A 23,007-nucleotide genomic window follows, 5' to 3' on the forward strand; every position below is an offset into this window, starting at 1 on the left:
GCTTCTCTTAGGACACTGGTAAAAGTCTACTGTTTGCTCTGCTCCCATTTCTGGAGAGCCAGGTGAACAAATCCAGAGTAGAATCCCTGCTGTTATTTTTCCTACAGGTTCACAAGTTAAGATGAACGTAGAAGCATATTTCTTACTTAAGAGTTGCATATGTTCAGTTAGTTCTTGAATATTCATTGCCGATTTCCTAACAGAAATTTAGATTTTATTTTTGTAAATTTTCGTAGAGTGGGTCAGTCTAAAAGTGGCACAATATAAGTCTACGACATTATTCTACGTAAGTTCCTTTAAATCCTTATCATTCCATTGATGCCCTAAGCTTTGTTTCTGGGTTAACAAGAGAGCCAATGTCAAACAACAAAAAGACACTGCTTAATAGTCTATTAATGTGTGTGTGTGTGTGTTCTCTATCTATGAGGCGTCCATTCTATTATCCTTCTCTGTTCTTAAAAGTAATTCTACATTTTCTATTGGCTTTATTTAATCATCAAATGTTCTAGAATTCAGTACCAGGAAACCTATTGCTTCATATCATAATTTTCAATCCATAAAAATTTGAGGTCATATTTAATTTTTAGATAGTAGATTTCTTTAGCAGATAATATTGCTATATTATTTTTGGAAACAAAAAGATTACAGAAGTTAGAATATGTGGTTCTCAACCAGGTGGGACTATCAAACTCATTCATTTGAAAGCAGATGGGGACTTCTGGGAAGATGGCAGGAGAGGATAGGCTGAATTCACTCCTGCTCTGTGGAATGACAGATGGGTCAGAAAAACGACTAGGAACACAGTTCCAGGAAGCGAGTGACCAGAGAGAGTCTTCTACACTGTACAGGGAGGTCCTGGACAAGGAAGTGGAGAAACCGCGATAGAGAACAGGGTAAGTGTGCTTGGTCTTGATCCCCCTGGGGGCAAGTGGCAGTGCATAACAAAGTGTGGCTCCCGAAGAAATGGAGTGTCCCTGCACTCCAGCCTGCACCCGCAGCTAGCTTCAGAAATCTTCCCTTGCAGATCTGAAAACAGAAGCTCCTGTGGAAAACCTGGAAGCCAGCAGAACTGCTTTTCCTGAATACAGAAACCATCCATCCAGTGCATATGCCTGCCTTGGACCCCTGAGACAGGCCATGGGAGTCTAGTTTTTTTTTGACAGAGACTGGGGTCCCTCCCTCTGAGAGGAGGGGGAGACGCAGAGTGGAGCCAGTCTCACAAGTGACTGGTGAAAGAGACCCATGAGTCCTGATACTGCTCCCCTTTCCCCACAGAGGCCTGGAGACCTCAGGTGTGTATGAACAGAGAGATGGGGATGAAGCAGCGCACCGTGGTGTGCCATGCCACCAGGCATTTCCAGGTTGGCTGTTGGTAGGGGCAGTTGATACGCCCAGTCCAAGGCTATTTTAAGCAAAAACCTGGGGGCCACCCTAGACCCATCAGGCCCACAAGCAGATTCTCTGCCAAGGTGCATACTTCCCTCTCCCCAGTCCCAGCGTGGGCAGCTTTTAGAATGCTCTGGGGCCAGTAGCCCTGGCTGGAATTGTACTGGGTCTACATCCAGCTCAGTAAGCCACCACAGTCAGGGAGAAGTGGGCCTGAGGGGAAGAGGTAGCCCAAGAGCACCATCTGCTGGGAAGAAATGGAGAATGCAGTCTGGTAAACTGCCTATCTGCCTAGCTTTTAACAGATCATCAAGTAGCAGTGCAACACCTGCATGAGTCTGGGTGTTGGTTTGGCTAGGTATTACTGACAAACCAAATGCAAAAGGAGACCTCCAAAGCAAACCCAAGCAAATACAAAAAAACATTTGACGAGTGAGGGATATCAACTTTCAAAATAACCTTATCAAGATACTGAAATGCATCAAAGGAAAAAGAAAATCATAAAGCACATGAAGATGCAGGCAGATATGGCCCAGCCACAGGTGACACAGACTTTGGAACAACTAATCAAAGATATTCACACAAATCTATTAAATAAATTCAGTGGGCTTGCTAATGACATAAAGTATGTCAAGAAGACACCAGAAGAGCAAAAAACAAACTTGTAAGAATAAAGAGAACAATAGCAGATCTTACAGAGATCTCACAGAGATGAAAGATACTGTAGATCAAATTAAAAATATACCAGAGACACAAAACAGATTAGAAGAGGCAGAAGAAAGAATAAGCAATCTAGACAACAGGACAATTGAATTCGAGTGCACAAAAAAGCAAATGGCAAGAAAGATGGGAAAATTGGAATTGGATCTCAGGGAAATGATGGACAACATGAAGTACACAAATATAAGAATTATCAGTGTCTCAGAAGGAAAAAGAAGAGTTAAAGGGCTAGGAAAATTAGTTGAAGAAATAATGGAGCAAAACTTCCCAACCATTTTAAGAGACATAAATATGCAAGTAAAAGAAGCCCAATGAACTCGAAATATGACTACTGAATCAATATATTGATATTTCTTTTGGACTGTAGTATCTTAGAGCAGCTAGAAGAAAAAACTTAAAATTGTGGAACTGTAACCCATACCAAACTTTGAAGTCTGTTCTTCAGCTAACTGTTGTGATGTGCTTTGAAATTTACTGCTTTTTATATATATGCTTTTTTTCATGAAAAAAGAAAAAAAAAATTCTTCTAGCCTCTAGAGATTCCAAAATCTGAAATAGTGGAATGGTAACCCATAACAAACTCTGAAATCTGTTCTGTAACTACTTGTTGAAGCATACTTTGAAAATCATTGTTTTTTGTTTCTTTTGTTTGTATATATGTTACATTTAACAATGAAAAATGTTTCAAAAAAACCCAAAACTATAGATCAATCTCTGTCACAAACACAGATGCAAAATTATCAACAAAATACTTGCTAATCTAATCCAATGACATAGCAAAAGAATTATATACCATGACCAAGGGGGTTTATACCAGGAATGCAGGGTGGTTCAACACAAGAAAATCAAAGTAATACAACACGTTAATAAATCAAAAGGGAAAAATTACATGATCATCTCGATGCTGAAAAAGAATGTGTCAAAATTTAGAATCCTTTTGTGATAAAAACACTTCAAAAGGTAGAAATTGAAGAAGACTTTCTCAATATCAAAAGAGTATATATAAAAAACCCATAGCCAACATCATACTTTATGGTGAGAGATTGAAAGCATTTTCCCATGACTGGGAACAAGTCAAGGATGCCCATTGTCACCACTATTATTCAACATTGTAAGAAGTCCGAGCTGGAGTGATTAGACAGGAGATAAAAATAAAAGGCATCCAAACTGGAAAGGAAGTACCAGAACTTTCATTATTTGCAGATGATGTGAACCCATACTTGGAAAATCCTGAGAAATCAACGACAAAGACACTTGGAGCTTATTCAGCAAAGTGGCGGGATACAAGATTAATGTACAAAAATCAGTAATATTTCTATACAGAATTAATGACCTCAGGAGACAATTAAGAAAAAAATAGATAATGGGAACTCTTCAAAATCAAATGCTTCTTTGCCTCAAAGGAGTTTGTCAATAAGGTGAAGAGGCAGCCAACTCAATAGGAGAATGTATTTGGAAACCATGTATTGGGTAAAGGTTTGATATCCTGTATACATAAAGAAACCATACAACTCAAGAACAAAAGAATAACCCAATTACAAAATGGGCAAAAGATATAAGTAGACATTTTTTCCAAAAAGGTAATACAAATAGCTAAAAAGCACATGAAGAGAGATGCTCTTCATTAGTCATAAAGGAAAAGCAAATCAAGACTACAATGAGGTATCACTTCACCCCTTAGAGAATGGCTCCAATTAAACAAACAGGAAACTGAAATGTTGGAGAGGATATGGAGAAATTAGAACACTTATTCACTGATGCTGGGTATGTATAATGTTACAGTCGCTGTGGAAGACAGTTTGGCAGTTTCTCAGAAAACTAAATATCAAGTTGCCCTACAACCCGGCAATACCACTACTCAAGTTCATACCCAGAAGAGCTGAAAGCAGTGACACCAACAAAATTTTGCACTCAATGTTATTGTAGTATTATTTATAATTGCCAAAGGAAACAATCAAGTGCCCATCAACAGAGGAGTTGATAAACAAAATGTGGTATATACATATGATGGAATATTATGCAGCAGTAAGACAAAATAAGGTCCTGAAGTATATGACCACATGGATGAACCTTGAAGACATAATGCTGGCCTACAGCTAAAAGGAAGACATTAACAGTATCACAATAATATCAGGGGTAAATGATTGGAGGGGAGGGACAAGTATTAAGGAGCAGTTTAGATTTCTTCTTTTGGTGAGGGTGTGTTTATCAGTTTATTTTTTTCTTGGGAGCAATGACAATTTTCTAAAATTGAGTGATGATAATTATACAACTAAGTGAGGATACTGTGAGGCATGGATTGTTTGTTTTTGACATTATCCATGATGCACAATGGATGGAGGTAGCCAAAGAATACACTGACTGAGAAACAGAAAGGAGAACTGTGGTGTATACATATGATGGAATGTTTTGTGGCTACAGAAAGGAATGAAGTTGTGAGGCAGGCCACAATGTAAAGGAACCCTGGGGACATTATGTTGTGCAAAATAAGCCAGAAACAACAGAAAAAACATTATATGGTCTCTTTTAGAAACTATTATTGGAGCCTATATTGAAGGCTCTTACAGCAATCACATTTAGCCCAGAGTTGTATTATTTCTAGATTCTGAGATGCTGTGCTATATGTGTATAATCTGGTATTTCCCTGGAACTTTGGATACCTATATGACACTGTGCCAGTTTGAAACTGTCATGTACCTCAGAAAAGCCATGCTCTTTAATCCTCATTCAATATTGCTGGGTGGGATCTTTGGGTTGTTTCCATGGAGATGTGACCTACCCAATAGTGGGTCACATCTTCTGATTAGATGGTTTCCATGGAGATGCATCTCCACCTGTATTAGTTAGGGTTCTCTAGAGAAACAGAATCAACAGGGAACACTTGCAAATATAAGATTTATGAAAGTGTCTCACATGACCATAGGAACGCAGAGTCCAAAATCCACAGGGCAGGCTGCAAAGCCGATGACTGCAATGGATGGCCTGGATGAACTCCACAGGAGAGGCTCACCAGCCAAAGCAGGAATGGAACCTGTCTCCTCTGAGTCCTCCTTAAAAGGCTTCCCATGATTGCATTTAGCATCACTAATTGCAGAAGACACTCCCCTTTGGCTGATTACAAATGGAATCAGCTGTGGATGTAGCGGACGTGATCATGACCTAATCCTATGAAATGTCCTCATTGCAACAGACAGGCCAGCGCTTGCCCAATCAGATGAACAGGTACCACAACTTGGCCAAGCTGACACCTATCCCTAACCATGACACCACCTATTGGTGGGGGTTGCTTTCTGGACCCCTTTAAGAGGGAACTATTTTAGAAAGAGCCAACAGGGTCTACTTAACCAGAGACCTTTGGAGATGCAGAAGGAAAACATCCCCTGGGGAAAACTTATGATATGAGAAGAGAAAGCTACCATACATCGCCATTTGTCTTTCCAGCTGACAGAGGTGTTCTGAACCAATCAGCCTTTCTTTAATCAAGGTACCTTTCCCTGGGTGCCTTAGTTTGGACATTTTGACAGCCTCAGAACTATAAACTTGCAACTTAATAAATTCTCCTTTTTAAAAGCCATTCTGTTTCCATTATATTACATTCCAGCAGCTTTTACAAACTAAAACAGACATCTAAGAATCAGAGTTGGAGTTCTGCAACTCTGAAAGTCAGCATTGCTAGAAACAGCAACTATTAAAAAAAACGAAAAAGAGACCAGGCTTCAATTAGAGATAAGAATGAAGCTGATCTGGCTGGGATTACAGTAAATCAGAATACAGGGTAAAGGATGACAGTGCCTATATTTTAGAACTTTACCTACTGTATGAGACCAAAGGCAGAGAGGTTTATTTTGTCCAAAACCTAAATTTTCTGTAGTATACAATCTAACTGGATAGTTCATTTAAACAACCCAAACACATGGAGCCCAGAATAGAAACAAAGGCTTGTAATTCTATACAGCTTAATGTAATACCTGGATACATCCCAGAGTATGTTTAGTAGCTAATTAAAAAGTACTGGCGGGCTGGGACAAGGATAGCTCCATGGTAGAACTCTCGCCTGACAAGCGGGAGGCCTGGGTTTGATTCCTGGAGCCTGCTCATGCCAAATATATATTATTTATATATATATAAAGCAAAAGTATTGGCAGGTGCATGGGTGGTTCACTGGTAGAATGCTTGCCTTCTATGTGGGAGACCCAGGTTTGATTCCCAGATCATGCAACCTCCCGCCACCCCCCCCCCCCCCCCAAAAAAAAGTATTGGCAAAGTTCCTTGAGGGACTGGAGAAAAAATACAAAATAAACTTTCTTACCTGGGAAATCTCTGATACTCTCTCAAACATTAGGGACTCCCAAGTTAAAGGCCAATCCCTTGATCTTTAGGCTTGCTCTTAGGAAACTTGTTTCTGTAGCAGAGAAGTTAAGCCTACCTATAATTATGCCTAAGAGTTACTTCAGAAAAAGCCTCTTTTATTGCTCAGGTATGGCCTCCCTCTCTAAGTCCAACGCTGCAAGGAAAATCATTACCCTCCCCTCTACATGAGACATAACTGCCAGGGATGAGCCTGGCCCTGGAGGTGTGAGATTGACAATACTCTCCTGACCAAAAGGAGGAAAAGAAATGTAATAAAATAAAGTATCAGTGACTAAGAGAGTTCAAATAGAGTCAAGAGGCTATTATGGAGGCTACTCTAATGGAAACCTAGCTAGATACTGCTAATTGACAGTCTGCCAACCCCAACCAACATCATTCCTATTAATCCCAAAAAACCCTTAGGGCTCTATCTAAGCTCCTAAAAAAAGTTTCATGTACTAAGTTTACTTTCCAGAAACCTGTAACCTCCAGATGGTTTCTAGGCCAGATAAGCCCTGAAACCCAGAGGGGACAGCCTCTCTAAGAACATCTAGTTCTATCCCAGTGTTTCCAAAAAGTCATACCCCTTTTCAACATGAAAAAGTTAAGAGTGGGCTTAGCCCAAATATTGCTAAAGATTGGAAAAAGTATCAAAGGAAAAGGAGCTATAACAGAGAAGACAGGATTTAACAAGTTAGTAAGACTGCTGAATTATTATATCGATATTTCTTTTAGTCTCCAGCGTTTTAGAGCAGCTAGAAGGAAAAACCTGAAATTGTAGAACTGTAATCCACACCAAACTTTGAAATCTGTTCTATAACTATTTGTTAAAATGTACTTTAAAATTAACTGTTTTTTTTGTCTAAAAATATTTTTAAAAAATTTTAGATGGTGAGGGTCCTCAATCAAGGCCTGGAATTGGGCTGAGTTGCCCCATTTCCCAGGGTTGCTCCTGGGTTCTTTGACTTATGCACAACTTTAGTCAGGCTGAGGGCCTCTTTGAATCCAGCCAAGATCAAATCTTGGGAAAAACAGCTCTGGAGGACTGTGTGAAAATGTTAGTGCCATAAGCTCCAGAAATCAGCCCCTTCACCAAAACAACTAATGAATGAGTAGCAACTACGTGAATCACCCACTTTGAACCTTTGGTGTCTAGGGAACATTGTGGTAAATTATGGTAAATACCAGTAAATTTCACCTTCTGCATCACAGCTATCATCCTGATCCCTGAACCTCAGAGCAGGCAGCAGTGCAGACTGCAGCCTGGGCTTCTGGTACAGCCTGCTAGTACCAGAGTAGACTATAAGGACCTAGTCCTCCAAAACTCAGGAGGTATTGTCTGATCACTGATCACGGCTTTGACCAGCTTCTTCAGATTGCCGGGTGGGCCAGCTCTGAGGGTGGTCACTGTTCCAACTCCTTCTGGGGAAAAGGCAAAGGCATCTTGAAGAAGCTTACCTATTTTTTCCCTCTCTCTCTTTTCTCGTTCCATTCCCTGTTGTGGAGAAACTTAGTTTGGAAAAGGCACATACTGATGGCCTCAGCCCTAAATAACAACAACAAAACTTAACAATCCCAGAGAAGTGAGAGAATTAGATTTCCAGAGTTATGACAACATAATATTCAAAATGTCCACTTCCTAACAAAAAATAACAAACACACACAGAAACAGGAAAGCATGGCCTAGTCACAAGAAAAGAATTTGCCAGAATGGAGGGACAGAGTTCATATATTATGAAACTAAGTTGGTACTAGTCTAACTAGGTTGTTGTTAGTTTAAGACGTTCATTGTAATTACAAAGGTAGCTAAGAAAAAAAGCTAAAAAATATATAGAAAAGGAAAGAAGGAATCAAATGGTTCACTTCAAAATAGCAGTTAAGTACAAGAAAAAGGGCAGTAATGGAGTAAAGAACAAAAAAACACATAGGAATACAGACAGACAAATAGGAAAATAGCAGAAGTAAATCCTTCTTTCACAGTTATTACCTTAAATGTCAACAGATTAAACTCTTCTTTTAAAAGGTAGAAATCAGCAGACTAGATGCCATGGATTTTTTAGATTTTACACCAAAATCACAAGCAACAAATGAAAAAACAGATAAAATGGACTTCAACAAAATTAAAAATTTTTGTGCAAAGGACTTTATTAAGAAAGTGAAAAGACGACCTTTAGAATGGGAGAAAATACTTGGAAATCCTATATCAGATAAAGTTTTAATATACAGAATATATAAAGAACTACAACTCAACAACAAAAAGATGAAGAACCTATTTTAAAAACGTACAAAAGACTTGAATAGACACTTCTCTAAAGAAGATATTCAAATAGCCAATAAATATATGAAAATATACTCAACATCATTAGCCATTAGAGAAATGCAAATTAAAAAGAAATGCAAATTAAAACTATAATGTGATATCACTTCACACTCACTAAGATGGGCATTATTTTAGAAACTGAAAATAAGTGTTGGTAAGGATGCAGAGAAATAGGAATTGTTTGTGAGAATGTAAAATGGCACAGCTATTACAGAAAACAGTTTGGTGATTCCTCAGAAAGTTAACTGCCATATGACCTGGCAATTCCATTTCAAGATACACACCCCAAAGAATTGAAAGTAGGGATTTGGACAGATATTCCCACACCAATATTCATAGCAGCTTTATTCACAATAGGCAAAAGAGGTAAAAGCAACCCAAGTGTCCATCAACAGATGAATGGATAAACAAAATGTATCCATTTTTTGTTTACAATGGCTTGTTTGTTTACAAGCCATTCCTGTAAAAGTCTTTGCAGGCCACAAGATCTCTGTCACAATTACTCAACTCTGTCGCTATAGCACAAAAACACCCATAGACAATACAAAAATGAATGAATGTGCCCATGTTCCAATAAAACTTGACTTACAGATGTGTAATAAGATATTATTCTTTCAAAAATTTAATAATGTGTATGCAATTCTTAGTTCATGTACTGTACAAAAACAAAAATAGGCAACAGGCTGGCACCGGTCTGTAGGCCATAGTTTGCCAATCCATCTCTAAATTCCATGACAGTACTCAGACATACTGACTAAGTTTGCATAAAATATCAATTAAGACTCAATACTTTTACTTATCCACACAGCAAAGAACTTATTCACATGTATACACACTTATTCATATAGCAAAGAACAAAAAGAGGAAGTCTGGAGGCATCTTTACCTCTAGGCTGCATTTTTACTGTTCAACTTTTTGTTGCTCAAGTTTTTATTTTGAAATAAAAGTTTTGTTCAAGTTTTTATTTTGAAATACTTTCAAACTTACAGGACAATTAAAAGTTTATAATAATAAACCTTTAATGTACATCCTCCCAGATATCAGATCTACCAATTTTAACATATGACACATTTTCTTTATCATTCTTTTGTTCTGTCAATCCATTTTCTGAACATTTGAGTGTAGGTTGTATACACCATACTCCTTGTACACTTAATACTGCCACACACATTTCCCAAGAACAAAATATTCACTTATTTTGCCTTAAGAGCAGTTTTCAAGTTCAAGAAATTTAACACTGATATGAAAGTTATGTTCTGTATTCCAGCTTTTTCATATGTCCCAATATGCTTTTTTCCTCCTTTGCTAGATCTCATCTAGGATTATTTATGGCATTATCTCCTTATTTGCTTTTTTTTTTTTTATTGTGGGAACATATATACAATGTCAACTTTCCTGTCACAACCACTCCCAAGCATGCCATTCAATGGGATTATACCCATTATGCATTAATTTCCTATTTCTCCTGCCCCCATCCCTGCCTGGCAATCTACATCCTAATATATCTCTATGAGATTGCAAATCCTCTGATATTTTCTTTGTAGTTACCATGGGGCTTAAATTTAATATTCTAAATCTGTAACAACCTTGTTATTCTGATAACAATCCAGCTTCAACAGTACAAAATATGTTCTTATATACCATTTACCCCCACCTTTATGCAATTCTTAACACAAATGGCATGTTTATATATCATGAGTTTAAAACCACTGATTTATCATTATATTTTATGCTTTTGCCTTTTAGATTCTTGTAGGAAGCAAAAAAGTAGAGTTACAAACCAAAATACAGTAGTACTAGCATTTATATCTACCCATATCATTACCCTCAACGGAGATCATTTTTGATTCATATGGCTTCAATCTATTGTCTATGGTCCTTTCCTCTCAACCTGCAGAACTCTCTTCTGCATCTCTCATAGGGCCAATCTAATGCAATGTACTCCCTCAGTTTTCATTTATCTGGAAATGTCTTAATCTCCTCTCATTTTCAAAACAGTTCTGCTAGTTACAGAATTCTGGGTTGGCAGGGTTTTTTTTCTTTCAGCACTTTAAATATGCCATCCCACTGCCTTCTTGTCTCCAGGGTTTCTGATGAGAAATCAATACTTAATCTTATTGGGACTCACTTGTATGTGACACATTGCTGTCTTGCAGTTTTCAGAATTCTCTCTTCATCTTTGGCATTTGACAGTTTGATTATAATATGCCACAGAATGGGTCTATTTGGGTTTTTCCTGTTTCAAATTTGTTGAGCAACCTGGATATATATACGTTGTTTGTTAAATTTGGGAAGTTTTCAGCAATTATTTCTTTGAGCATTCTCTCAGTCCTTTCTCTTTCTTCTCCTTCAGGGGCTCCCAAAATGTAGCTATTGATACGCTTGATGATGTCCCACAGGTTCCTCAGGCTCTGTTCCCTTTTCTTCATTCTTTCTTCTTTTTGCTCCTCAGACTGAATGTTTCCAATTGCTCTGTTATCAACTTCACTGATTCTTTCTTTTGCCAGCTTCAATCTGCTGTTGAGCCCCTCTAAGGAATTTTTAATTTCAGTTGCTGTAGTCTTCAGCTCTGTTTGGTTCCTTTTCATAATTTTCATCTCTATATTGATATTCTCTTTGTATTTATGTACTGTTTCCTTAATTTATTTTATTTCTTTGTCCATGATTTCCTATAGCTCTCTGAGCATATTAGGACCATTTTTAAAAAGTCTTTATCTGGTATGTCCCAGGTCTAGTCTTCCTCACTGATAGATGGTTTCTAGTGCTTAAATCTCCTTTGTCCGGGATTGTCATTTCCTGATTCTTTGTATGTTTTGTAACCTTTTGTTAAAATCTGGACTTTTTGATATTTTAAAGTGTTATAACTGGAATTTAGACTCTGAGGTGTCTGGTCCTTGAGCTTGCATCCAGCTAGCATATCACAGAGCTCTCCTTGAGTATCAAACAAAAAAAAAAAAAAGAAGAAGAAAACATCTTTTCTATTCTTTGAAGACAAACCTAGTCCGTGTTCTCTTCATGTCTGAGTTTACAGACTAGCTCAAGCTAAAGCATTAGGGTCTCTAATATTTTCTGTGCACATACCTTATTTTGGGCATTTAGATGTGGCCCTAAGAATTCCCCCATTTATATGGATACAAATGCCCCTCTTTCCTAGGAAAGAGTTTCATCATAGTCCCAGGCATGGCACTGTGCTGGTGAGGGGTGAGGGTGGAACCAGCCAAGACATCATGAGACCCACTGCTTTTAAATGGCTTTTTTCTTGATTCAGTACTCATACTGTTTCTGCAGTCCTTTAAAACTGTTCTCTGGAGCTTTGGGAAAGATGTTTCTGCCATTTCTTGCTGGTTGTTCAAAGTTTCTGTTGGGGGACCAGAGCCATGAAGCATCTCACCCCACCTTCTTGATCAGGACAGGCACTAGGCTGCTGCAGTATAAAGTGGACCTCACTACTTCTGTTCATGATCTGCTACCTACACATGAGAGTCCTGTCCTCTGGTTACCTCTGCTGATCAGTAAGGGGCCAGCTTTCTTCCAGACACTGTTCCTTTTTCTCCTTTCCCACTGGGTGCTTCAATGGAAAAAACCCTAAAAAAAGGTACAGATGACTGGGTATTCAGGGGCCACAACATTTCTCTTGAATGTTCTCCAACAGTCTTATATTCTAATTCATCTTTTTTTCTTTTCTCTTGGGCCAAAGAACATTAATTTCTAGACTTGCCCTTAGGGGCTCTTAGGTTCCAAAACCACCACCCTCACCCCCATTTTTTCCCTATCTTTATAAAATAATCTATTCCTTTAGGTATAGGAGGAAATTATCTGATCAAACTATAGAAGAAAACTAAGGGGCCATAGATTTATGACTCAGTTTCAGATACTGGTAAGTTCTTTCTCTTTAAACATCCTTCAATTCACATTATACTCTGCTTTTTTGGGGGGAGGGGGGTGCATGGTCTGGGAAATGAACCTTACTTTTTTTAAATGCAATTTTATTGAGATATATTCACGTACCATATAAACCATCCGAAGTTTATAATCACTGGCTCACAGAATCATCACATAGCTGTGCATGCATCCCCATGATCAAATTTAGAACATTTTCATTACTACAAAAAGGAAATAAAAATAAAAAATAAAACCATAATCCTCTCATACCATTTATCCGGACCCCCCCATTACTGATAACATAGCACACTATAGTATGGGTGTAGTATACTTGTTATTGTTGATGAAAGAATATTGAAATATTACCATTAACTATAGTGCATAGTTTGCAATAGGTAATTGGATTTACACTGCTTTTTATATGTATCCAAACATAACTGTTTTGGTACAATGTTACCAACTTGAGACTTTGGGGTTCATTATACTCTGCTTTGAATCCCAGCCCTGCCAATAATTAGGTGTGTGACCTTGCACGTTAGTTCATTTCCCTAAGCCTCAGTTTCTATGAAAAAAGTGAGAGGAAAGCAGAACACCAAAGGCCTCCCCTCCTAATGCCCACCTCTGGCATGGGAAGACACTGTACACCATAAATCAACTTACTTTCTCCAGCTGACCCCAGGAATGCTGAGATACTAACTAAAAGTAACAGTAATTACAGTAATTTATGGGAACTGCTTATCATTTAAGCCTTAATTACCATGTAGCACAATAACAATTATGCAAGCCATTAAATGTGTCAGATTCACTTTGCTACATGTTTTATTTGATTTTTAACACTAATGTCTATTCACATAGGCTCGGTTTGTAGCTCATACATCATGAATGCCTCCTCCCAATTAAAGAAAATATTAGAGGGAACAATGCCTATGAGGGGAAATAAGGCACCTAAGGGAGAAATTAAAGAAATTATTTGTTCCAAAGAACTTCAAATATAGTCACTTCTCCTATCTGCCTCTCTACTCACAGGACCAAACATTGACAGGATAGGAGAGAGCCATTTCCCATTTTCAGGTTCCTTTAGGGAATCTCAGTGACTCATTTTATCTTTTCATTCGAGGCCATAACTAGAATGTTGCTAGCTGATGGAGTCCCTTCCCTTGGTCGGGTGCCCATCTCTCAGGCCAGTGAGCCGTGGCTGGGAAACAGGGAGACTGGGTCATTTGAAAAAGGACAAGGCCACTTGTGTTAGTTTGGTTCCTCTGGGAACAGAGACCAGGATAGGATTAGAAGTGCTAAAGTTTCAAATGTAATTTCAGAACTAGAGTAGAAAACTTAAGATAGCCCAGCTAGAATTCTTCAACAGGATTCCTTTGACGTGTAACACATTCTAGGAATAAAAATGTAGTTTGCCATAGCTGAGCTCAGTTTGGTTAGTGATTGGTAAACCAATCATGCAGTGACTGACCTGAATCAACATCCTGTTAACTTGTACTGATTTGAGGCTTTCTAATTAGGGCTGTAACTTTCCAGTTTAAGGGAAGAGGCAAATAAACAAGATTTATCTTCTGTTAGAGGGAGGGAAAAGTGCTAATCAAACTTCCCATCAATGACCCACATCTCAGGTAGCATTATAATGCCAAGCATAATCCCTCTGCCTGGAAGTTCTTGCAGCAAGCCCAACCAATAAAACAACTGCCTTCTATCCTAAAAAGCTCCACCTTTTAGCTTGAGCTTGCAGCTTCAGGAAGCAAGCCTGATGAGGAATGAGAAGAGGATACCCACAAGCTCAAAGAGCCCATCCCTCTAACAGTCAAGGTTTCCATACCTGTTGTGGCTACTGCAAGAGTTCCAGTTTTTAAAAATACCTGTATATTAGGGAGATCTGGATCTCAAAGGTAGACTTCTGGTGTATCTTAGATCCAGTGTCTTGCCCTCTCAATTATCTCCCACTTTCTCACTCTCAGCAAATGATCTTGCTTCTTTTGCCATAATTAAAAACAGGAATCAGACAGGAATCTAAGCAATGTTCTACTGCTGTCACTAACCCCCCATCCCAATTCCAGTTCCCAAACAACCCCACAGAAATACTGCCTAATTCCCGTCCTTCCTTCTTACTAGAGTGGAAGGAGGCAATCTTCTTTACTTTGTGTCTCATTCCCTATGTTCCTTATAGGCTTTGCTTCATCAATTAGCCCCTTTTTCTCAACAGTCAGCAATTCCTCACTCCTGGTTTTATTCTACAAGCCTTTAATCATGTTTAGTTGCTTCTACCCTGGGGGGTGGAGGGATGTGGAGGATGGGGCTGAAAATCCTAAAGTTCTACTTCATCCTATATTCTTCTAGAGCTACCCACCTATCTTTTTTTCCCTTTAAAGGGACGTTTCTTGCAAAAATTTCATGCTCAAATCTTCACTTCTCACCAAATAGTGACTTCAATTCACTGCAATTTGACCTCTTTTGTGTCAAATCTATAGGTGCTTCATTACAATCTTCAGGTTGACCATTCCTTCCTGCTCAAAGTGCTTCCCTTCAAATGACCTTGATACCCCCTCTTCTGGCTTTTCTTTGACATCTGTGACTACTTCTTCCTCTGTGTTTTTCCCTTAAATGTTGGTATTTATAAAGGTTCAATTTCCTACCCTGTTCTGGGTCATCTTAACTGTTTTAATAACTTTACCTATGTTCCTAGGTGCTCAAGACCCTGCCCTTAGTTCACTCTGAAATCCCAGAGCCATATAAACCCCCTAAACTGCCTACTGGACATCTTGTCCTTTGCGACCCACAGGTACCTCAAATTCAGTATGCCAAGAAGGGGAATAATTACTTTTAACCCAAAGCTGCTTATCCACTAAGTTAATGGCTTCACAACACATCTGGCTGTCCAGGTCAGATTCCTGGCTGTCATCGCTATCTCCCCACTCCCATCCCCACTGACTAAGATACTAAGTCCTCCTTATACCTGCAAAGTGTCTCAAGAATCCCATTGCTTCTCTCCAGCCTCATTGCTACTGCTATCATTTACTTAGTTCATTCACTCATTCAAGAATCATCTACTGGTTACCTATTACCAACTCTTGTCTGAACTGCTGAATAGTCTACTAAATTTTGTTTTGAGCCCCTCTAATCCATTCTCCAGATTGCAGCCAGAGTGATTTTTTAAAAATTTGATTGTGTCACTCTCTTCCTTAAAATTCTTCATTGGTTTTTCATAATTTCCATTATAAAGTCAAAACATCTTATGATATCCCACAAGGGCTTTCATGAGCTAACCCCTGCTGACTTCTTCAGCATCCCCATCCTTTTCACTAGTATTCAGCCAGTGGCTTCTTGAACATGTTGTTGCCACTGTCCAGTCACCCCTTTTCTTCAAACCCTGACTGTCTTTCTCACCTCCAGGGTAAACTGCTATAGTAAGACCTACCCTATTTGTCAACATCCCAGAAACCCTGGATCAGGTATTTCACTATGTATGCCACCACTTACCTTTTTCTGAAATATTTTCATTGAGATATCTTCACATACCATACATTCCATCCAAAGTATACAATCAATGGCTCACTGTATCATTGCATAGTTGTATACTCATAGTCATGATAATTTGTAAAACATTTGCATCACCCCAGGAAATGAAATAAAAAGACAAAAGAAAAAACCCCATAGGTATCATAACCTTTACTCCTCCCTCTCACTGACCACTAGTACTATAAACTACTTATTTCTACCCCTTTCCTCCCATTATTTAATTTTTGTCCTTATTTTTTTATTCATCTGGATAAAGGGAGCATCAGACACACCATTTTCACAATCACATGGTCACATTGTAAAAGCTATATAGTTATACACTCTTCTTTAAGAATCAAGTCTACTGGAATACAGTTCAACAGTTTCAGGTACTTCCATCTAGCCACTCCTATATACCATAAACTAAAAAGGGATATCTATATAACGCAAAAAGTAACCTCCAGGATAACCTCTCAACTCTGTTTGAAATCTCTCAGCCACTGAAACTTTATTTTGTCTCATTTCTCTTTTCCCCCCTTTTGGTCAAGGAGGCTTTCTCAATTCCCATGATGCCAGGTCCCAGCTCATTCCTGGGAGTCAAGTCCCATGTTTCCAGGGAGATTTACACCCCTGAGAGTCCTTTCCCACATGGGGGAGGGGGGAGGGGGATGGCAGCAAGTTCACCTGCCAAGTTGGCATAGACAGAGGCCACATCTCAGCAACAAAAGAGGTTCTCTGGGGATGATACTTAGGTATAATAATAAGCAGGCTTAGCTTCTCCTTTGCAGGAATAAGTTTCATAGGGGCAAACCTCAAGATAGAGGGCTCATCCTATTGAAATGGTTGCCCCACTGCTTGTAAGAATATCAGGAATTCCCCAGATGGGGAAGTTGAATATTTTCTCCTTTTTCCCTGGTCCCTCGAGGGGACTTTGAATATACTTTTTTATTCTCTGCCCAAATTACTCTGGGATGTATTAGGGTGTTAAGCTAGCCTGTACAAACCTACAAAATATCACTCCATATCAAGATTCCATGTAATTATGATGTTTGAATACACTGACCATACAAATTAAATTAGATAATGTACTACCAAAAATATAAATTTTGCACCAAATATCTCTTCCTTTGGTCTCACACAGAAGTTGAAGTTTTAAAATACAGACCATATCATCCTTTACCCTGTATTCTGATTTACCTTAGTCCTATCCCAATCAGCTTCATTCAAATCTCTATTTGAAGTCTGACCACTGTATCAACTTTTTAAACAGCTGCTGTAGAGAGTTCCACTGCTGATCTTAGCAGAGCCCTTCACATCATAAAATATAATGTTAACCTGCTTATCTCCTTTCTCTACTTGATCGTGAGGTCTGTGAAGGCAGGGACCCAATCTTAGTAAACTTTAAATCCTTGACTCCTAGCACAATGACTGTTACATAGAAGAGCTGAGTAAATTATTTAATCATTTAATAGATTAAATGGTGTATCCTTTTGCGGGTACGTAAGATAAGAGCAACCAATACTTGTTAGTGCTTTAAGTTTATAACATTGAACCATCATTTCTCGTTAAATTCCAAACAATCCTGTTAGGTAGGTGGTACCATCAACTGTATTTTAAATTTAAAGAAATAAATACAAATATAAAGAAATTGAAACAGGGATTTGCCCAAGGCAGGACTCAAATATAGGCTTCTGTTCTAGTTTGCTAGCTGCCTGAATGCAACACACCAGAGACAGATTGGCTTTCAATAGAAGCGGGTTTATTTAGTTAACATATAGTTCTTCAGAGGAAAGGCAGCTAACTTTCAACTGACGTTCTTTCTTATGTGGGAAGGCACAGGGCAATCTCTGCTGACCTTCTCTCCAGGCCTCTGGGTTCCAACAGCTTTTCCCCAGGGTGATTTCTTTCTGCATCTCCAAAGGCCTGGGCTGAGCTGCGAGTGCTAAGACGAGGTTGGCTGAGCTACTTTGGCTGTGCTACGTTGAGCTCTCTCATTCAAGCATCAGCCAATTAAATCAAACATATTCACTGCAACAGGCATGCCTCCTAGCCGACTGCAGATGTAATCAGCAACAGATGAGGCTCACATGCCATTGGCTCATGTCCATAGCAATAGATCTGGGCACCTTCATCTGGCCAAGCTGACACCTAAATCTAACTACCACAGCCTCCTATATAATTTTAGTATTGAGAATCTTCTAACAAATAAGCACATCTCTGTTGAAACATTTAGGAGTGAGGTAATTCATTCTGCAATAAGACTTCAAGTTATGTTCTAACTGTGCAATTTTAGTCTTTTGAAATGAAAAGGGCATTTAAATGAATTGTAAAAAGAAAGTCTAATTTGAGTATCTGAATTATTTAAATTTTTTATATATTGAGCAACATCTCCACTTTTAACAAATGTATTAACATCTCAGAATGCTGATGAAAATTCAGTATTTCCAGTAGTTAGAAGGTTTATATATTTATTAATACTATAATTAGTTGAGAAAAAGTCAGAGAACTTACCTACTCTTGGAAGGGTCAAGACTGCATGCCTTAGAAATGCCTAGCCAGCAAAATTCTGGGTATGAAATACTACCAAACTTCTTGCCAGACACAATCACAAATGAGCAGCAATTTCCCAATTTCCTTTAACTTTTTATCTAGGATTATGATCTGCTTACCTAGCTAGGCTGGCAAAGAATAAACTGAGCGCATAGCTGAACTATGCCAATTTTTCTTTAGGGGATTTATTCCTAAACAGTAGTATCATCTTATGCTGTCTTTTCTATAGAAATATTTAATAACTCTCCCCATTCTAAAATAAAGAAAAGGAGCAATCACCCCAACTTCTTCCCTCAAATTAACAAATTTTGTTTCAATACAGCACTACTTAAAATATTTAAACAAAATCATTTAATTGTTTTAAGTTCATTATTGAGAAATATATCAATATTTTTTTTTAAAAAAAGCAATACTTACAATACATCCCTGAAGTCTCCAAACACATACATATGCCTAAAGCTGTCAATAGCTATTACAGGGCAATCTGCTGGAGTTTTCTGTATGTGCAGAAGAGGATGTCTAAATTTGTCACAGTCAGCATGTAAAAAGTTTATTGTACCTTTAAAAGAAATAGAGTTTGAAGAGAGATTAGATTTTTATTGATTGTATCCTCATAAGATTGTAAGTTCACAAAAAGTGACATACTAAAAGAAAATATCCAATGTGCATTTAAACAGGTCATAAAAATTAAAATCTAAAATTATAACACTTAGAAGAGGCAAGAATTTAGTTCTCAGGGCAGAGAGCATAATTTCCTTATAAAGTATATGAACTCAATTTGAATTCAAATACTATACTGAATTTCTGATTTTCCTTAAATGGGCAATCATTTGCTCTACAGACTTCCTAGACTCTGGGAATAAGTTCCTGAATCTGACATAAGAACTGTTCTCATGAAACCATCTTCATTCCATCAAAGATGTTCTTGCTTCTAGTCTCTACAGACTAATTTTTAATCTAATTAACCCCCCAAAATATTCACTGAGTGACTAATACGTGCATGGCTCTATACAATGCCTTCAGTTTATTTTCTTTGACTTTCTTCCTTAACTACGGAGAGTAAGCTACTGATACCTCAAGCTCCTTTTTGATGTTGTGGAGAAGTCCACTGGCAACTACTCAGCTTTCTTTTATTTAGAAACAAACATTAATCAGACTGTATAAACTCAGCAATATCTTTGGGAATGCATATCGGAAAAGTGGTGAAATAAACACCACGGTGATGGAAGAAACCGTTTCAAACTAATGTCCACCCATGACCGTAATTCTTATGCTATTTGACTTTTCACTCTAAAACGGTCAAGGTTAAAAAAAAAAAAAAAAAAAAAAAGCTGAAAAGCCATCATTTCATATTATCTCTCTTCTAAGGCCTTTCATTTTTGCATGTAAAATAAGAGGGTTAATAGATTTAAAATAACTTAAGTTTTTAACTCAAATATATTTTTATAGGTTATGAATTTAACAGGTGTTGGGGAGGAGTGGAAAAAAAGAGAGTAAAAGAAACAATGAAAATAAACACCTTAATCTGTCTACCTTTTTCACTTATTAATTGCCGGGCTACTTCATTCTGGAATATTTCTAAACTTTCTGTATCCTCTTTCATGTGGAAGAGTATGAGAAAAGGCAGTCCTTCTTCTGTCAATTCCTGTGTAGAGAAGTATACAGCGAGAATTATCAAGGTCTCTCCATTTAGTTCTAGCTATTTTCTAGGCAGGAACAATTTTGAACCCAACCCATAACATGCAATAGTTGCAACACCCCAGGAGAAAAGGTGCAGTGGTGACATTAAGCACTAGGCTTAATGGGAGAATGAATTCAGATCCCACCTGAAGCACCCAGATACTCAGAGTGTCCACATGCCCTGCTCTGCTGCAAGAACTGACCTGCCTTAAATGAAGCCTGGGTATAGTCTGCCAGCTGGTATTGGGTATAAAACTTCAGGGGACAGCCACAGAGTGGTGACAGCTGAAACCATGAAAATTATTGACCAAAGAAGGAATATGCTGGTTTTTTAAGATGTTAATTTTAGGGTGGGGCAACATGATGAATATTTCAAGTCTTCATAAATACTACTGAAAAACCGAATGTACCAGCAATAAATAAATCATTAACTGCTTCTCAAACATTATTCTAAAATGCCTGTTCTAAGGCTTATTGCAAAAACCATTTCACTAGGGGGCAAGGGTAGTTCAGTGGTAGAATTCCCGCCTGCCATGTGGGAGACCAGGGTTCGTTTCCCAGCCCATGCACTTCCCTCCAACCCTCGCCCCCCACCAAAAAAATTCAACAAATGGTGTTGCAATAATGGGATAGTCCCATGGAAAAAGAATGAAATGCGACCCTCATCATACAGCGTACTAAAAAAAACAAAACAAAAAACACCAACCATTCTACTAACATATGAGGCTTATTACCCAATGCCAAAAAGTATTTGGTTCAGAGCAAAAGACAATAAACCCACGACATAGCTAGTTTTTAACTAATATAAAATTTATCAACATTGTTAACAAACACGTCACTATGTGTATGTCTGTGTTTATATACTTTTGTATATACACATAGATAAAAATCTTGAAAATTATACAGTGCTATTGAAATTTGTATTAGTGTTATTGGAGAATAAAGGAGAAATGTGATATGTAGATAGCAGATTTTAAGCCTTTTTACTCCCTGGAAAAGACTATGTTCTGACTCACAAGAAAAAGTCCATCAACTGGCTTTTTAAAGGTCTCTATAGCTTAGAAACTGTTTCGGCAGAGTTCACAGATAACTTAATCTGAAAAAAAACCAAACCTGAAACTAGGACCTGTCTTACAGGACAGAAGTTTTTCTTCTGATTCTTATCTACATGTTTAAGCCTGTTTCACTCATACACAGCATAAATTATTACAGCTCTCATCATGTTTACCTTATTTAATTGAGATTTATTTTACATACCATAAGATTCATCATTTTGTACTGTACAATATGGTGGTTTTTAGTATATTTGTAAAGTTGTGCAACCATTGTCACCATTTAATTCCAGAACATTTTTATCACACTAAAAGAGGAACTATGTACCTGTTAGCAGTTCCTCCCCACTCTCCTTGCATCCAGGATCTGCCATTACATTTATCATTTAGCAATGTGACTTAAATTTTCTTCTGCCTCATCTTTCATCTCTTGGGCTCAGTTCTTCTTTCCTCCATTCATTAATTGATGCTACTCCCCACTGGTTCTGGCTTTGGACTTCTCTGCTGTAGCCTGGCAACCTCAAATATTTCAATTTCTCCTCTAACTGGTCCTTTATCTGCATCACCAAGCCTAACTCCAGTCCAAATCCAAGCCTAGATTTGCAACTGCCTGCTTACATGTCCATTTCAAACTTCTAACAGTACTTTAAACACTCAAAATTAATGCATAGTCTGTTTTTTCCAACTTTCCTACCTCCCCTATTTCCTTTGGTACTTCTACTTCTCTTTTAGCACTTTTGTTTCAGTACTGAAATGCCTTTTCTAGAAAGCCAACTCTGATTCTACCCTATCTCTGTTGAAGGCTGAAATGAACCCTTTCCTCTAAACTTTCAGAACATCTCACTGGGTGAATTTCATATAGTAAAGAGCCATTAGCTGTATATATATATATATATATATATATATATATATATATATATATATATGGAACAAAATCTTCTTGAAGTCAGAGAATCTATTGCACTTCTCTTTTGTGCACAGATTTTTGTATGCAATGATGTGCAATTTACATAGGACTGAATAAACAAAGGTACAAATCTTGCTGAATATTAATTTGGAAATAATACTCAGTAGCCATCTCCAAGGAAATTTATGAGCTAGGAAATTTATGAGCTTTTCTAGTTCTCAACTCACAACCATCCTAAGCAGTAAGAAGCAGTTAAGATTATCAGCCTTAGAAAACAAAAAGTAAAACAAATATAGCATATTACTTTATCAGAAACAAAACTATAGATGAACTAGCAACTATTAGGAAAGTAATAATAAATAAGAAGATTCATAGTTTGGAAATATATATATTAATCAGTTTGCTGAAGTCATACATTAACATAGTTTATGCCACTTGGGCTTCCAAGTTTGCCTGTACCCAAACCATAATATTCTTTACCAAGCTAGTATTAAAGGATCCAGGACAGTGATATTAAGATGATCAGATTTAGAAGCTAACAAATCTTTCCTCTTAATTTAAACGATTTATGAGTGATTGGTTACAACACTTAATCAATCTTCAGCATTATTATGTACAGACCATCATGGGACAGGCGGTAGTGGGAGGGAACTGTCTAA

At 37.8% G+C, this 23,007-nt stretch overlaps 1 protein-coding gene across 1 annotated transcript in view; it reads right to left on the minus strand.

The window, feature by feature from the left end:
* The window catches only part of ERP44 (endoplasmic reticulum protein 44), a 112,174-nt gene that overhangs the window by 7,708 nt on the left and 81,459 nt on the right, over positions 1–23,007 (minus strand). Inside the window, exons 9-10 of the mRNA XM_077140295.1 lie at positions 20,243–20,354; positions 19,127–19,268 (exon numbers count right to left, since the gene is read on the minus strand). Coding sequence (XP_076996410.1) covers positions 19,127–19,268; positions 20,243–20,354 — 254 coding nt within the window. The remainder of the gene's footprint in view (positions 1–19,126; positions 19,269–20,242; positions 20,355–23,007) is intronic.

This window comes from Tamandua tetradactyla, chromosome 2, assembly GCF_023851605.1.
Source record: "Tamandua tetradactyla isolate mTamTet1 chromosome 2, mTamTet1.pri, whole genome shotgun sequence".
Classification (NCBI taxonomy): domain Eukaryota; kingdom Metazoa; phylum Chordata; class Mammalia; order Pilosa; family Myrmecophagidae; genus Tamandua; species Tamandua tetradactyla.